Source organism: Filicampus tigris, chromosome 21, assembly GCF_054856515.1.
Source record: "Filicampus tigris isolate MCC_2025a chromosome 21, RoL_Ftig_1.0, whole genome shotgun sequence".
NCBI lineage: Eukaryota > Metazoa > Chordata > Actinopteri > Syngnathiformes > Syngnathidae > Filicampus > Filicampus tigris.
Genome location: NC_141237.1, coordinates 3,635,657 through 3,654,012, shown reverse-complemented (window position 1 = coordinate 3,654,012; position 18,356 = coordinate 3,635,657). Strand labels below are relative to the sequence as shown.

At 45.3% G+C, this 18,356-nt stretch overlaps 1 protein-coding gene across 6 annotated transcripts in view; it reads right to left on the bottom strand.

Moving 5' to 3' along the window:
- slc4a2b (solute carrier family 4 member 2b) overlaps window positions 1–18,356 on the bottom strand; it is a 28,430-nt gene that overhangs the window by 9,773 nt on the left and 301 nt on the right. For 3 of the 6 annotated variants that reach the window (XM_086020566.1, XM_086020561.1, XM_086020563.1), the window contains exons 2-8: window positions 13,415–13,501; window positions 8,172–8,319; window positions 3,437–3,596; window positions 3,087–3,313; window positions 2,417–2,520; window positions 1,406–1,614; window positions 4–140 (exon numbers count right to left, since the gene is read on the bottom strand). In XM_086020566.1, coding sequence (XP_085876692.1) covers window positions 4–140; window positions 1,406–1,614; window positions 2,417–2,520; window positions 3,087–3,313; window positions 3,437–3,596; window positions 8,172–8,210 — 876 coding nt within the window. In that variant the 5' untranslated portion in view covers window positions 8,211–8,319; window positions 13,415–13,501. Of the gene's footprint in view, window positions 1–3; window positions 141–340; window positions 622–1,405; window positions 1,615–2,416; window positions 2,521–3,086; window positions 3,314–3,436; window positions 3,597–6,182; window positions 6,424–8,171; window positions 8,320–13,414; window positions 13,502–15,299; window positions 15,538–18,356 lie in introns of those variants that run through there. The other 3 variants (XM_086020562.1, XM_086020564.1, XM_086020565.1) reach the window with 3 other exon arrangements.

The following is an 18,356-nucleotide window of genomic DNA, read 5'->3' as shown; positions in this document are numbered from 1 at the left end:
TACCTCGTGCGGGGTGCGGTCCTGCTTGCGGCTGCGGGTGGCCGACTCCTTGTGGTCCTTGCCCGTGTGCACCACCTGGCCTTTGGTGCTCTTTCGGACCAGGTGTCTGCGCACGCCGGGGACATCTTCGAAGCGATGGCCTGGCGGCAGAGAGCAGAACTTTGGCTCAAGATTCAAAAGTATTAGACAGAAAAGTGAAATACAAGGGAACTGAATTTAATGAATGTGCCGTACTGGATTAAAAAAAAATAATAATAATTTAGACATACCACTAGAGGGAGCCCACACTTTAAGAATCACTGCATTCAAATGACAAGACAAACAATCCCAATGGTCTTACCTTCGCCCGGGTCGGTAGGTCCTATGTAACAAACGGTGATGCTCCTAATTCTGTTCTGCATTGACTGACTCATCTAAGACTGGCCTGCGATCGTGTTCACGAGCGCTTTTAGGACTGAGAGGCTCCAAAGTCAGGCAGATCCATCACGCCAGCCGCCGGGCCAGGGCAGGCGGGCGCGGCGGCTCTTGAAGGCAGAGGGCGGGCCTTCGCCGCTCACACAGGTGAGTACGCGACAAGTGTTTGGACCAATTGGGGAAAAGTGGTCATTTCTTGACCGGCGCCTGACCCCCCCCCCCCCCCCCCCCCCCCCCCAGCCCCCCACCCCCCGCCTGAAGCCATCAGAGCAGATCAGCGCACAGTAGCGTTAATTTGCTTGGGGTGGAACAAAAGGGGAGTACTGGCGATCTAATAATTCCTATTGTTGACCAGCAGCCAGGCACAGAGCCGCTTTCCCAGGATGATTTTCGGAAGATGGGGCAAAAGTACTCATACTCTGTACTTAAGTAGTAATGAAAAAAAAAAAGACTGCTAAAAGTAGAAGCACTGACTCAACTAGTGCACCGAAATGTAAAAATGTATAGAATCCGAAATGTACTTGAAAAGCAAAAAAAAAAAGATGAAGTACGTTAAAGTATGTTACCGCATACACGTCGTTTCACTCATCAGAAAATCAATACACAAGTACAGATGCCAGAAAAAAATCGATTGCAGTATGGTAAGAAAGTATTTGTTATTTCCCCCCCACTGATTTCTGGTGGGTGGATGAACCCACAGGGAGGCTTGTGTCACTAAGTCCCGTAATAACCGCACATCCCCACCGCCCGGCCGGAGTGGCTTTTTCCGACTTTCTTCCGCTAATTAAGCGGGGCGGTGAACCCCGCGTGTCAGCCCGGCTTTGGCAATTAACCGCCGCGCAGGCTCGGGCTGCCATCCAGAGGCCTCAGCTGACAGCGGGAGGGGCTCATTTCATAACAAGGGGAAAGGGAGGGGCCCGCATGCCACTGTACACTGAAATAATATACCCCATTCAACGCAATAACTTCCAACAATATGCGCCGCACTCACTTTTGATGCCATCCAGGTCGGCGGAGACGAGCGTCTGGGCTTCGATCTCGTCGGTGGGGATGCGCTGGTACTTGGCCTGCTCGGCGCCCGTCATGTTGCCGGTTCGCCGCCGATCCTGCAGGTCGTAGCTGCGGCCTGTCGAGGACACGCGGGCTAGCGGCGGGTGGTCCGAATGCGGCGGGCCGGGGACGTCTGACGACTCTGGCTTGCTGGAAGAAGACAAGTATTATGAGGGCGTTTTTTTTGTTTTTGTTTTGTTTTTTTTACAGTTTGAGAACAGGATGTTTATATCTTTTTTTTTTTTGCTGTTCTGCTATGTCCAAACCTCAAGCCAAGATCGCTCTGGACTCTGTTAGCCTTTTGTGTCCACCTCGCTTCCCTTTTTTGGGAAACATTTTAGCTGCGTTGATGCAAATGAAATGAAACTTGTCAAAAGTTGGGGATTTTTGTTTGATGATGTCATTTCCATCTACAGCTAAGTAATACACAGGTTACATTCTGACTCTATCGTAGCATCTTTTGGAACGAATGAAAATGACATCAATTTTTTGACAAGGGAGCCATTTGATGTCATTTTCTTGATTTCTGAAAGAGTTACATTAATTGCAAATTTCGTGCCGCAGAAAAGAAGCAAAACTTTCAAAGGAATACATCATGGAATCAAACAAGGCCAGAGGGTTAATGAACTCACCGCCCAACAAGTCAAAGCTACGATATCTTCTATCAGTTAAATTTCATCAAAAAGGTCCCAGCGGGCCGTGTGTACTTTCTGCGTTATCCGGCCACAGACTCAACAGAGTGATGCGGTGAGGGGTAAATGTCATAGGTGGAGCCTGGCCTCTGCGGAGGTGTGCCGCGTCGTCTATAGCGACAGCTGATATACGGCATTACTGGGGCGCATCGCATCAACGTGCGCAGCGGGGCCGCTGGATGCCGGAGACATGGCAACGTACAATGTGCGCCCAAAAGCAAGACACACACGATTAAAAAGAAGGAGAAGGCCGCACTCACTCGGTGGATGTGCCGTCGGCAGGATCGGCTCCCACGGCGGAGTGCGGGACCACGTCCAGGTCGCGGGCGGGGACGCCCACGTGGTCGTCATCGGACAGGAAGAACTGACGAACACAAGCAAAACATTACGGTGGGATATTTTGAGTTAATTTGTTAACTCCTCAACACTTTTGGCTGTTCTTCATTATTTTGTGTTGTGTAATAAAAAGGACAGGTGCAACTCAACAAATTAGATGATGGTAGAGAAGTTCATTTAGTTCAGTAGTTCAATTCAAAAAGTGCAATTTGTCAATAAACAGACATTTTTTGTTGCTTTTTAATAAAGGTTATCTAATGCAGTGGTACAAATCACTGGTCCGTGTTCTTTTTTTTTTTTTGTAGCACAACATAATTGGTATGCAATCTGGATCAAATCCAAACTAACATCTACAGAGTTTATATGTGTTGATAGAGCAAACCTACAATCTCCTTAGGAGAGGTTAAAAAAAAAAAGTGTGAAAATGTAAACATTAAAAAAAATAATAATAATAATGTTTGGCGCATCATTATCACAGCGACTCAACCCGAGAGCCACTCGTGAATAATTTAGACTGCACTAAAATATTAATAAAGGAAATTCTGCAAACGGCACACAAGGGCAGCCCTCATTTTCTGTATGCGACGTCATTACCTCCACATCCTTGGCCCCCACTGGCTCGGAAGAGGCGGCGCTGGTCTCCTGCCCTTCGTCCTCCTCTTCCTCCTCATCCTCGCCCTCCTCGATGGGGCCGCCGCCGGGGGCGTGGCCGCCCTTGTGCTCCTTGTCCTTGCGCCGCTTCTTGCTGCTCTTCTTGCGGCGTCCGTCCTGCGGCAACTTGGACAGCGGGCGGTGGATGTGGTGGGAGGAGTGGCGGTGGTCTGCGGGGCGCAGTTTAGGTTCAGGGAGATTGATAGCGTGACAGCATGTAAAGGGAAGTAGGGGAGGGTGATATTGAGCAGCCCCAGAAAAAAAAAAAAAAAAAAAAGGGAAAGAGGGCTCACATTCGATGTCCTCTTCGTGGTAGTTGTGGTGCTGCTCGTCGGGAACGGAAGTGGACGGCCTGAGGATGTGCTGGAAGCGTTGGACCCCCAAGGCCTTGTTCAGGTCATCATCGTCATCCTCGTCTGGTTGCGGCGGCCTGTGCGAAGACGACGCCTCAGGCTGAAAGGCCAAACAACACAGCGATGACAATTTGGCAGTCAATTTTCCATACTTGCACTGATACTTGTGGACTTCTTAAATGAAGCTAAAAATAATCTACTGTTAAGGAAATATAATTATTTTTTGTACAAAACAACCCAACTTTCCGGGTGCAAAATTGTTTTGTACAAAAGTGGGTCAAATTAATTCAAGTAACATGGCAGACCATTTTCAACCCCAATTTTTTTGGGACGACCCAACAGTGTAAAGAGTCTAGCCAGAAAGAAACTTTTTTAATGACTTCTTTTAAAATATAACTACAATAAATTAAAAAAAAAAACAAATCCAAACAAAAAATGTGCTAAACATAAATGTGCTAAAATATTATTTAACACCCAAAACCCAAGTTCGTGTGACCCGTAGAAATTGTGCGTTGTATCAAGACTGCAGTTGATGTTTCGAGTGCAAAACAGACAGTTCATCCAACGGACACTAGAGTGCGCTGTGGTGCAGACGAGCGCTCCCACAGTTGAAGCGTCATGTGACCTGAGGGCCCTCTCAAGCCTTCAATTGCACACGGTGACCATGTGCTGGGTTTCGTTACCGTTTTCCCACATCGCAGTCATGGCGGGTCGTTTTCCCGCCGCCGCGGGATGTCGGCATCGAGGGCCTTCACTACCGGCCAGGTGTGCGAGGGTCATGTGATGTCGACTGTGCATAACTTTTCTCCCATGCTGCAAAGCATGTGACTATGAATCATCCTCCTTCCTGCTTTACTACCTGCTACCTACTCATAATTTCCCTCTCTTTTTCTTCCACTAATCAAATCAAATCAACCGAGAGCGTGGAAATTTGAGCAGCGCGACACGCGGGTTTGCAAGACACATTCCTAAATCGACAGCATTTGCGAAGAACGTGTGAAAAGTTTCTATTGGAGAATATCACCCTTGATTCCTGGGGCCAATGTGTGTGTTTCACATGTCACACACTGGTGAGACGAGACATTCAGGATTTAACCGTTACGTACACCTACAGTTCATAAAGGGAGCCAATTTAACAGATTGACTATTTTGAAGCCTCACAGGGGGAATCCTAAATCATTAGCATAAATCAATTAATCGTTTTGTGTTGGTTTTTTTTGCGGCGTCCACAGTTGCTTACCACTAACAACATGGCCACGAACAGAGAGGACCTTGTTGACAAAAGCAGAGTCAGTGTTGGCAATTTACGACTTTTCTGACACTGCTAGTGACTATTTTATTGAAACGGACAAGTGGAATAATTTTCACTAGTTATTCCCGATTGACAAATGCAGAGCCCGGAGGAAGGCAAGAGACAATCGCGCTGAGCCTTGCTTGATACATTTGTTGCAAAAGCTTCCAAGCTGCAAAATATTTGAAATGTTTATTTTAAATGATTGTGTTTACATGCACAAGAGGACACTCTTATTTTTTTTTCCAAGCTTGCTTAGTATTAGTAGAAATCAAGATATTCCCAGATGGGAAAACAACATAAGGCCAAACTTGTTTGGAATAATATCATTGTTTGCTTTTTCCGTAAGTGAAGGACAAAAAATCTAACTTGGTAATGCGACATTTATGCAAAAAAAAAAAAAAAAAAAAAAAGAAAAAAAAAATCTGTGATTTTACTTTAAGACTCGCTAACCCGGCCCTACTTTAGCGCTTTAAAAACCTCCCCAGGAAGTGTAATAAAGCAACATAAGATCCTCTCCAGCGGTTTATTTTCCCACGGCGCTTTCACAGCCAATCCCCGGAGCTGGGAGAGACTTGCGAGGGATTCTCGCCGAGGTGAGACAATTTTCCAGCGCTCGCCAAGTGCCAAAACAAGCCGCGGAGAGCCGAGGGGCAAACAAAAACACGGCGGAGGTGATCTATCGACTCTCCCGTGAAGGAGTCAGCAGATGGGACGGATAAACACATAGCGGCAGAGACGCCGCCCGTTTTGATTGAAATAGCACCTGAAGCTGACCATAAGCTTGCAGGTAATACAAGCAAGCTGCAATGGCAGCGGCATATAAAGCCCACGGAGGAGATTAGAAATCCAACACAGTCAGCACTTGGCGAGGGCGGCAGAGGAGGATGTCGCCATGTCAATGTAATCTGCCCAGGGCCTTCCGATTCAGCCGCGCCGGTCGGCAACTTGAACGATATTGGCAATAGGCCAGTTCCTTTAACCAATCGCATTTCAACGTCATCCTCACGGGGTCAGCCGGAGCTAGTGAGCTGTCCCTCGATGACATCAGTATTTTTCTGTCCTCTGATTGGCTGGTCAGAGCAAAAGGTGCACAGCCAAGTTTGACTAGCAAAACACATCCGTGGCGATCTGCACATAAATCCGATTCTGTAGTAAAAGTTAATAAGCGCACGCAGTGTTCCTTGAGAGCAACGCCTAAAAGGGACTTTTAGAAACAGGAATCCCTCCTGGCTCTTACTTGTGCAACCCTGAGCTCTCTGCGAAGAAGAGACACGAGGGACTAAACTATCACACCGCCGCGGTCGTGGGCAGCGTTGTGAGGCTACGACGACCATCTCAGGAATTCTGTTTCCCTTTGGCCCGTGGGAAATATTGCTGAAATGCCAAACTCACCTTGAATTGGTACAGATAGTCCATGGAAGCGATTCGCAGGAGTGCTGCCACCACTTTAAAGCGCTCAAAAGGAGGAGGAGGGGGGGGGGGGGGAAAGTCACTCAAGAGAGATATTCTGGATCCAGCCACGCCACAGTTCTCATTCCAGTTAGCCCTGGTCACATGACCATGGCGACAGCTCTTCAGGGAAGGAGCACGACATGAGTCAAGCCTCAACCCTAAATCTCCAAAAGACGGCACATCAGAACTCTCCCCTGTGCAGTAGTTGGGATGTAATAATTAACTGAGCCGGAGCTGAGAGAGCAGCCAATGGGGACGCGGGAAAGTGTCACAATGCAAACAAAGACTTTTTTTCACCCCCCCCCCCCCCTGATATGTCTTTAGTGAGCTTCTTGACTACCACACTTCCTGCTAGCGAGTGTGACACACTGCGGCCAACGCGCAATCGGGATAACGCATCGATATCAGCGGCTTTTATGGCACGTTTACGGTATTTTTTTTTTTTTTTTTTTTTTTTTTTACAGGATATGAAACTACACTACGGCGGGCTTTCCGGCATTGTAAATATTTGAGGAAGCATTCAAATAAGGAAGTGGCATTAAATGTAGTCCGTCTTAATAATTTACTGCTCGAGTTAGGGCTGCGCAACGCCCCTTTTGGTGACATTGTATTTTATTATTATTCTTCCAATCTTTTTGTGGCCTCAACAGGCCCACCGATTTTGGCCAGCGCGTCTATCCTGACGAAAAACGTCCTCTTCATATTTCACTGGCGCTGAGCACCAGGTATGCAAGACAGATCATCACCCCCCGCGGGGCGGAGCTTAACGGCAAAATTTGGTGGTCATTTTGAGGATGCGCCATGAGCAAGAGGGCGCCAGGGCCCGTTCATCGGCGCTTGCACCTTATCATTGTTGTTACGCGCCTGATAGCCCAATCGTGGCCTGTTTTTTATTGCCGTAATCACTGCCTGGTTATTAGGTTGCAGATAAAGCATCGCTTGCATTAACGCACTTTTATTTCTCCCTGTACAGTCAACCCACCTTATTTGTTCCCCGTAGAGCTGAAATGACAAATATTTGCACCTGTCTGGAGTTGGAGAGGATCCGCGTTTAGCCTGGGTTGTTATCGGAAGTTACGGAGGATGGCCGCTCTGCCAAGTGCAGGCGTGTGTAAGCCAAATTTTTAACGATAATGTTGTAAAATGAGTGTGAAACGATATGGGAAGTGTTTTGAGGAATATTCCGCGTTTAAAGCATTCATACGGGCAATTATTTATGGCTAGAATCCTTCATGCTCCACTAGCTCACCAAATTGTCTGCGGTGACATCAGCTGGAGACATCTGGACATTGTCTCAGCCATGTCTTGTTCCCCGACGCGCAGGTAACGCAAACAAAAAGTCCGGACGTGAAACAGATGAAGGAAAATGAAGGCAGGTATTTCCTACGTGACATTTCTTACAGTGAAGAAATTCCCTAAGAAGCATTTGTCGCCGTCTGCTCACTGGAGCACAAATGCAATAAACTATTTCCTGTCTCCACCTCTATATGATAACCTTGAGCCAGGGGGGGGAAAAAAAAAAACGAAGATGAGCTCGGGGTGAAGGAAACTGGGTAAAAGGTCAGAGAGAAATGCTTACAGTAAGATTCCTGGGATGCCATAATCATCATTTTCCATTCTTGGAATACGCATGGGAAGAAACGTCCCCTTGAAAAGCGTGTGGGACATGTTCTGCTCGGGGATGTTAATCACTCATGTGGGGGGACCTCTCCATGCGGCAGAGGAATGCTGCTTGCTTTGGCCGAGGACCAGCAGAGCTCCGGGTTTGGACAGTCTGGCCCGGCCGAGAAATCCCGGCCAAGCTGCTGTAACGCGACTCCGGCATTACTTCGGAAGGACGGGCGGCCCGCGTCCGAGGGGATTCGGTTGCGGAGCTATCGCGCGGTCCCGGATGCAAATTTGTCACGTTTTAGCTCCGGGTCCACTTACGCTATCCGTGACCTGCTTGGGAGCGTCGCGGCTGCTCATGGCGCTGCTCGGCGGACAGGCTGTGTGGAAAAACTGCTGGGGACGGGTTGCGGCGCGGTTAGCCCTTCTCTTTCTCGCTGGGACTCAGGCAACTTTTGGGCAGCATAACCTGGAGGCACAGACGATGAAAATGAATGAGTTTTGACAGAGATAGAAGGACAGGAGCTCCTCCGAAAAGACATTTTTGGTTAAAAGGCCACGAATGGGCTACAGGCATCTTCACGGAGCCAATAAAATGTCCGCGATGAAAGCTCCATTCCAGTGTACGGTATAATGTGTAACTTGCCCGCTGACCTTTTGTCCCCTATAATCGTGCGTAATTACAGTCAGTCTGCAGCCGCGCAATAGCAGCATCGGCATTTTTCAATCGGGCTACAAAAAAAAAAAAAAAAAAAAAAAAAAGGCTGATTGTCAGCAAAAATCGGCGCGAGGAGTTTAGCATTTCATGTTGTGTGTGGAAGTAGAATGGCAACAAGTACACGGAATCGCCCTCGATCATTTTAATGCTGGCAACAATCGTTGTTACGACATTTTAAGGGACGATCTGGACTCGGACTTTTTTTTTTTTTTTACGACTCTCTCATTTCCACGCCGCGAGGGACGACGTTGCCGCCATGCAAGGTCGTTAAGCATCAGCCGGATAAGAGCCTGATAACGGCGCGCACTACTGTGCGGGGAGACCCTTTTGATAAGCGGCGGCGTTTTCCGCTGACCTCCGCTCGCCTTCTGATGGCGTTTTTAAACATTTAGCACGAGGGCCTTGTCGTTTGGAATGATCACAGCCCAATGTATAGAAGTAGTTTGAGGTTAAGCGGGGAGTCGTGTGTCGCCAATTGCGTGCGGGCCGTCCGTCAGCGGATATATGGAGAAAGGCGATGATGAAGGTTCCTTGGCACGTACGCACAGTGGGTCATATCAGTGACCTTGTTGACAGAGATTCCTGCCAGGGCTGTCACTTGACGCCGAAAATGGCGGTTGGCTTTATATCTTGGTTTGAAGCGTTCGGTTCATGATGCATAAAATGAAATAATGCAAAAAAAAAAAAAAGAATACAGAGGTGCCCGATTGACATGTTTAAGTCATTCTGTGACCGCACTGGTGTGTGTGAGCCTCAGCCACCAGGGGGCAGTACAATACAATACACATTGTAGCATTTCACAAGTGACCTGCGAAGCTGCGGTCGTTTTTTTACCGCTGAGGATAAAGAATATATGCCGGTGAGTATTGCTGTATTGTCTGTCTACATGTCAGGCTGCGCCGCTTGTGCTTAAATATCCCTTGCTTAAAGGTTATAACACAGCAACATCGATGTTATTTGTTAGCCCGTTTATGGTGTTTTGGCATTGCATGCTAGCACTAAGCTAGCAGCCTTTTCAAGGTCAAAGTGTTGCGGTTGTTTCCATACACAACATGTCATTTTTGTTGTTTTATGTTCAGTTTGACAGTAAACTTCAACTGGCAATGATAGTAAAAAGCTTGACGTCTCTTTTTTTTTTTTTTTTTTTTTGAAAAATTGCTCACTATCTTCCACACAGCTGCTTGCTGCGACGTAAACCGGTTTAGCTCAATGTCATCATCTAGCGTCCGTATAAAACCTCTTGGCCATATACAGTATAGAAAACAACCAAATAAAAAAAAAAAAAAAACTAACATGATGATATAATCTTTAAATTAAAAGAAAAAAAAAAGCCACTTCCAATTGTCATTGCCAATTGTACAAGCCCAAAAAAAAAAAAAGGCTTCACTAAACCTTCAAGTTTTAAACCCTGCTTGTGCCAATGGTGATAACGGAGTCATTCACCCCGCTACACACGCTTGATTTTCCCAGTAAACGAACACCCCGGCCAGTGTGGTCGAGGCACAGGGATAAAGTTACAGAACGGTGGGATCTGGAGGCCGGACTATGGGAACCGGCAGCCCACCAACCTGGGAGAAAAAAAGATAATAACGCCGCTAAGGCACCAATCATTGTCTTATTGTGGACGACACCTGGACCTCAATTGTGGTTTTGTGCGGGGCTCCACTAAAAAGGAACTGCCGGCGCCTTATGCAACAGCTGACTGTGCCGAAAAAGAGATGGATGAATGCTGAGTGTGCAAGAGGAAGTGAGGACAAGGGGGGAAGGAAAAAAAAAAAAAAAGGCTGTCATTCCCAGTACAGCTTCATCATGTCCTCTTTAACAGGGTCACCCTGAAAGTCCTGCGCCTCGCCTGCCGCCTCGGTCACTGTGTCAAAGCTGCGGGGAAACGTATCCTGCTGGGAGAGAAAATGTGTCAAAACACCCGTTAGGAGGAGTTGAAATAGTTGACGTCTTCAAAAAAAAAAAAAAATAAATAAATAAATAAAAGAGCCCGCTAAGCTAATGCACGACAACGCCCACCCGCTGACCTCGTGGGCTAATTCGATTTGTCACGGCATGACACCGCCGTCTTCCTATAGACACGAGACTCCACAGGAAAGGGGGACCAATTGGTGTCAGGGTGTTGGGACAAAGTCCAAAATATGAAACGGACGACCGCAGAATATTTCAAAGGCCCTGGAATGTGAATTCAGTGAATTTGTTTGTAAATACTTTCCAGGTGATTGAAGAGAATTGCTGAAAACGTGCAAAGACTATCGAAATGCAGCAACAGTATTGAAATACTTTTGGCCATTTCACTTTTGCTGATTTTTGGGGTGTGGCTACGATGGAGCCCAGTGACGCATTTGGCCGTCGGGAGTAAGTCGCCTCTCCCTCACATTAGCAACTTAATTGGAGTTAGCGAAAACTAACGATCAAACCTCAACTGTAAAATACATTTTCGTTGACGAAAAAAAAAACAAAAAAAAAAAAAAACGTTTTAAGTCTTAAGTTTAAAAGAACTAAAATTAACTTAGAGTTATAGTACAAATGGCCTTCAGTTCCGGATTTGTCAATTTATTTAAAAAAAAAAAAAAACATACTAAAACTAATAGAAGCTCAACTTAAACGAAGCATTTTTGGAATAATAAATAAATAAAGAATAATTCTCAGCACATTCGGCGGACACTCCCACAGCGTTTGTTAATGGAGACAACAACTTCATTTTTCACAATTTTGAAGCCTCGCCTCTTTTTTTTTTTTGTTTTTTTTTTTTTACACTTGCCGAAGTTTTTAATCATCCACATTTGACAGCGTTGCGAACAACACTCTTCTCTGTGGTGTGTCAAATTTGGTGCTGCCCTGCACTCATGCTCAAGTCTGAAAACAACATCCCGTCAAGGACTAAGAATAGAAGCCTTCCGCATCTCGTTGTTATGAATTATGATTGATGCGCGACTGATCTCTCCCGCGGCGTAAAAATACACCAAATAAATTCCTGCCGCTGATGCTTGCGCCCGCTATAGCCTTCTATAGGCGCTTTATGAGGGGAGGGCCGAGCAATTCGTGAGCAATCGCGTGCATGTGCCTGCTACACTCAGGCATGTACACTGTGGATAGAAAAAGTCTACACACCCCTGTTTTTCAAAAACCTATAGACCAATAATGTGACCTGTAACCTTTTTCTGATGAACCCCTAAAGTTCAGCTGTTCTAGTAGGCTTTTCCGGGCATGTTTTGCAGCCACCAGCATGCTTCACTGTCGTTGTGACGGTCTTTTGGTGATGAGCAGTGTTTGGTTTGCGCCAAACATACCTTGCGGAGTTGGAGCTGAAAAGTTTATTCCCAGGCGCGGTTGGGACATTTGCTAAATGTAACTAGGTTTGGATGATTCTTTAAAAATATAAAGCTTCCGTCTTGCCACCCTACCCCAGAGCCCAAACATATGATTAAGGCGGGAGATTGTTGTCACTGAAAAGCCAGTACTTGCCAGAAATTCCTGCAGCTCCGTCAAAGTTGCTGCCGGCCTCTTGGCAGCTTCCCTGACAGGTTTTTGTTCTCATCTCGTCATCAAATTTGGAGGGACATCCAGTTCTTCGTGTCACTTTGGGGCCATATTTTGTTCCATATTATTTAATGCCCTGGTATTTCTTTCGTACCCTTCTTCCGACTGATCATTTGATCGCTCTGCTGCTGTGGAAGATCTCTGTGACTACAAAAATGTCAGGAAAAAGCATACTGACACTTCACTTGATTTGGCGAGTTGTCCTGACTCCCGTTGAACATGAGTCTGAATGATTGTCAACACGGCCACACCCCCAGTTATAAGAGGGTGTGCACACTTATGCAATGCCATTCTCTCAGCTGGTTATTTTTACTACTAGTCCCAAAAACAAAAGCGTGATTGTTCGTCAAGGTCATGTGACACACTTAAATGTCGAGCACAGGCGACCTGCTAATAAATTACCTCTTGGTTAAAAGGCCACAGACCGGCGAAAACAATTATGAAAAATTGATCACGTCGAAACCTCAAAAGCGGCACATGGTTGTTAAAAGGTAAAGACCACAATTGAAAGCTTCCTGCCTATACATCAGTTCCTTGGACTGACTCCCCCCCCCCCGTTTCACCGGGTTTGACTTTGGCATTTCCACCGTCCTACGTGCTTGCACTAACAAAATCTGCGACAATGACAAGCATTTTTTTTTTTTTTTTTTTCAAGCCTGCGAGTCATTCCGCAGTTTTACCCCAGATACGGCACATACTGCTCATGATAGCCTCCCGTCCTGGGGCGCAGACACATTGCGGCCTTATCAGAGCGACGACTAAGATGTCGAAAAGTGGGCGAGAGAGGAACGCCGACAGGGATAGACGCAGCCTGGAACTCTTATTGAAAAGAAAAAACAAATGCGCATCATATCATTATTAAAAACGGTCTGTTTTTTTTTTTTTTTTTTTTTTTTACACCCATGCCTTACAGCTGATGTAAATAAAGACTGTTAAGCCTTTTTTTTTTTTTTTGTTACGGTACAACCCAAAAGGCGTGCTGTCGCATTCGATGAGGATGACATGGAGGAATAGCGAGTGCAAAGTTGACATAAAACAACACAATACAGTGAATCCAAAGCCCCCAAAACTTTGAGCTGTGTACAGTATTTTTTTTTTTTAGGTAGCTTTTTCCTGTTATTTTCATTATTATGCTGACATCAGCCATTTGGTAGAAGCTCATACAGCATTTTTTTTTTTTAAACTAGATGTATGTTATTCAGAAAGCACACAAGTAGTGAAATGACTACACGATTACGGTTCGAATTGACGCAAGGCACATCATCCAATCAACAAAAGATCCATAGGTGAAGGTCCGTACCTTGCTTTGCTTAGTGCAGAGAAGCCACCGCAGACATGCCAGTCGTGCAACTGTGAACTCTGCAGGCAGGTGGAGGGAGAGACGCTTCTGGTCAGAGTGCAGCAGGAAGGCAAATATACACAAGAGGGAGAGAGAGAGCGAGAGAGAGAGAGAGAGAGAGAGAGAGAGAGGAAGAGACAAGACAAAAGTTAGGCGATGCGGAGCGAGCGTCCAACCTCTCGGACCGACGTGCGCCCACTGATGGCGGCCGCATTAAGTTTCCTCCTGGAGCCTGCTGACAAGTAGCCATGTGACTGCAGGGCCTCGTCAACACTGACTCACAAACACACACACACACACGCGCGTGCGCACCTCCGATGATTAATATCTGGAACTTTAGCGTGGCTTGAGTAATGTCAATTCGTTTCACATAGCTGCCAAGTCATTTATTGCTCATTAGTATGTTAAGTCTTTAAATAAAAAAAAAAAATACAATTTAAACTTTTTTTTTTTTTTTTCTTTTTAAATCACAGCTCCCTGCGAATTAATTTGTTTTGTGACCCACTTGGAACGCAGAACACTGGTCTCAAATTCACGAAATCAAATGAGGGGGTGAATAAATCCATGTCAGCCTTCCAAATAAAAATGATAAAATGTAAACGCTGTCATACTGTAATATATGAAAACATCCAGTACTAAAATAATCAAATAGAATGTGAAGATTTTCTTTCAGCATCGCGAATCAAGCAACGTGACTCCTTCTAGTGTGCGTCTTAGTCACCAGGGGCCAGTAAATAAAATGCAGTCATGCAGACAAAAAAAGAGTATCAAAAATTACCGTTAGGGACTCAATAAGATGCATATTGTTACTGTCCTGTGAAAAATATTTATGTCCATTTTTTTAATATTTCTTATTTTTAGTGAACGGTCTTTCCATGTTACAGACATTGCATTCAGGTGAAAAATTTTAAAAAATTGGATATACGCGTTTTTCACAGCACAGCGGCCATATGTTTTTGCAGAGGATAAATAGTATATGCCTGTGTATTGTTTCATCACCGCGAAACGGCACACTGGCATGCATTTTGTCACGTAGTAACAAACCCACAAAATCATTACACAAAGAATCCCACCTAAAAGTCACAAAAGCCACCGGATTAATTGTGTTGTTGGAACAAAGAAGGTCCTGTGATCTAAACAAGTCGCTACGACCCATTTGCCAAATAATCGAGCCGCGCATTCCACATCGGCTTATTTGAGCCTGGGGGGGGGGCCGACGGAATATCCGAAACCCCGGAGGAGGTTCTGTGTGTGCACGACGGAATTGTTGTCCGCGGGGACGAGGGCTCACCGTGGAGTCACATGAATGTCTTGCGGGGAGGGGGGGGGGAAATACATACAGAAAGCTAAATATGTCACTTGGGGATTTTCCTCCATCCCAACAGGTTGCAGAAAATAGCCTCCTGGGCCGAGACAAACGTGGTCAACAACGTGAAGAGGTGTGTGTGACCTAGAGGACGCGCTGAGGATGAACAACATTGTCTTAACCCCGGCACACCGTTAAACACATTTCTATACGCACACGGGGGCCACTATGAGGTACAGATCCAGAAGATGGCGCTGTTTCGTAGTCCCTCCTACAATTTCGTATGCAATACAGAGCGATCCACGCGGAACCCGGTGGGATATTACACAGCATTTCAGCATCGGGCAGTCTTCGTGTTTTGCACGGAAGCAGAAAATTGTGAAATTACCACGTATGGAAAAGTTGTCTGAATTCTGCCTAGCAACAAGTGGCAAACATCAAAACAGGAATAATATTCGGAGCACTTCCAGTTAAGGCCTGTTAGTTTTAACGCGCGCAGTAGCTCTCCTGGTTTGTCAGCTATCCACGTGCAAAACTCACCCGGACGCCTCGTCTTTTGGCCAAACCCGACAGCTGTCCGGCCCGCGAATCTCTGAAGGGATTTAGTGCCGCCGGTGTGCGATGATAGCGCTTGAGTGTTTTTGCCCGAAATAGCCCTGCGAGACTTGAGCCTTTCTGCGAGTGCGGTCGTCGGCGCTAACGTGGCTGAGGGTTCGGGTCGGTCCGACGCATCAGCATGTTGGGGATCCGCTAACAGCTGCGCGCCCCTTTGTACCATCCCAGGAGTGGCGGCGGGACTAAGGCGCCACCTGTCCGGGGGTACGGAGGGATTTAAGGGGGGACCGAGATATGACCGCTTACGTAACAGCCAATATAAAGGCTTACCCATTGTTCTCGAAAAGGAAAAAGCAATAAACTTTCAATCATTTTTATACCCCTGATTAGGACTAGGGGGTATTGTTTTGGACAAATGAAATGGAAAGTTCTGAGTAATGAACTGGGTCAGTTAGCGCATTTTGACCGAAAGAACTTTACCCAGAAAAACAAAAAGGCGGATGGGGGGGGGGGGGGGGGGGGGAAACAGTCTTAGATTAAGCTCCTGTGAGCTCAGTATGGATTTTTTGTCCTTTGGCTTGCAGGCTTTTGGTCATTTTGCTTTCTCGACACGCCATTGATTCAGTTCACTCGAGGGTTCGATTATTGGAGACCAAACAAACGGGACCAATAGGAGGACAGGAGTGGCAGAGTCTTTAATACCACCAAAGCAACGGTTCTTCTTCTTGTAAGTCATTTTGAATCTACTGCTTCTTGCAAACGTGTTATTCATACCCGCTTTGATAATTGCTTTTCGGCCGGGGTCAACAATAAGCCCTTTTGTGCGCTCCGGCGGCAGCCGCAAAACTTGGATGGGAAGCTGCTCGGGTTGCACCGGGCTGAGTTCTCACAGAGCGTCGTCATTGAGGCCTTTTGACCCGTAATAAGTGCGTTTGCGCTCGTGAGAAAACACAAGCCGGCCGGCTCCCGGTAAGCAAAAGGACGACAATCTCATCTCACGGTCAAATTAAGTAAGAAAATCCTGCGGTACCGAAGCGCTTGAAGGTCTTTCCGTGTTCATGATAAAAGGATCGCAGTCAATATCGCGCGATTTTCTTGAAGGCTACACACACCAAATCCCTTTTGGCTGAGGGTGAGGTAAAACAAACAGAAAGTCGGCATTATCAACCTTTTTGCACCCCCCCCCCGCCTCGTTTTCTGCATGATCAAGCCATTTCCAGCAGGAATGCGGGGACGTTCGCTCCGCTTGCGACAAATCCGTTCACACGGAGCGCGTTTGACAGGCGAGGGAAAACAAATCCAAAGATATGGGACGATGGCGTTCTTAAACGTCACATTGATTTATTCCACTTTGACTTCATCTTCAACTTACAGATGAGTCAACAAGACACATCCTTCCTCGCCCTGCCATCTTGATAATAGTCATGTGACTATGTCCCGTTGTCCGCTTTACATAGGCTGCAACAACCAGCATCTTTTTTCCATGTGGCTGTCCTGTAATCGACACAGACTCGGAACAGGAGCTCAGACATTCTCTCCCTTCGGAGGCAGTGTCCGACGTGGGACAACATCGTAATCATGCATCAGCGGGTTAAAAAGAGGCTTGTGCAATTGCAACCAATTATGGGCTGGCATATCGCTCCATTAAAACAGTGTCTCCCAACATGAATTGAGCCAGGGCATATATTTTACGTTATGAAAATGTCACAGCAAACAAAAATGTCACAAAAGTGTAGATATACTGAAATAATAATGATCACATCTCAATTTATTCACAAAATGAAATCTGAACACAAATCTGAAATGAAAAAAAAATCAATTTAATCGATTTTTCGGTTACATCGATTTAAATTAAAAAAAAATCCTTTTCCTGGCTTCCTTTCCGCCCCGCCAAAAAAATCTTTAGTAAAACAAGGCAACCTACCTGTCGTGTAGCTGGAGTGCTACAGTATATGCAGGACTTTGTTCACATTTTCAGGGACAAAGGTTCATTTTGCTTGGAAGCAGCACATTTGATTCATGTTATGTTCAGTGACAGTTGTGTTGTTACATATTAACCCAATAGGGAACATTTTTGTTAATGTAATTGAAGACTTAAAATGCTTTATTAAAATGCATTAAGGGTTGCGATTAAGGGATCATTTCCTCCACATTTTGAAAAATGTCACTGTCATTTTAGTTTTCGTTTTATTAAAAGGGTGAACATTTATCAAAATCAGAAATGAGATTTTTTTTTTTTACTAAAAATTATATGCGGCAACAATGAAATGATTTTTTTGCGATTTTAAAGCCTCATTTTAGTAATTTTTCTAATTATTTAAATTTGCCATGGTTGTTAACAACCGCTTTATTGTGGTGTCAAACTGAGAAGAGATTTATTTTCATTTTGTGTAATGTTGTAAAATGTGATTAAAATGATATTTGAGATTTTTGGGATAGTAGTTTGGGGTTTGTTTACTGTCTAAATGTTTAATACATGAAATTATGAATATTTTCAATGCGGGGAGTGCCCATTAGTCATGAATTTTCCCATTTCCCTTCAGGTTTTGGTTCCTTAACCTCCACAAAGTGCTAGTACAGGTTCACTGTACTGACATTAGATTGGATGCCACACCTTCCTACCTTGTGGTTATTGCTTCTCTAAAAGAAACAAATATTACATAAAAATGACTTAATCCTGACTGACACAAGCCATCAACTAATGGAATGATACATTTCATTATTGCGGGAGACTTTTCATTTATACACAACTGAACAATAAATAAATGAGCACATATATCCCTTTTGCTCTTATCTACTTACTTCCTTAGTCACACAAATGTAAATACTCCATTATGCTTAATAATCAGAAAATTGATGCTTGCTAACGCACAGCAATAACATTAGCAATCATATTTCGTGGGGGGTACCCGCTAGCTTAATAGATACGTCTCTACACCCACCCTTCGAGATTCTTATTTTATTTTTTTTTTAAATCCACCTGTGCCAAACCACATGAAAATTCCAAGGGGGAAAAGATTTGCAAGGACCTTTGTTAATAAT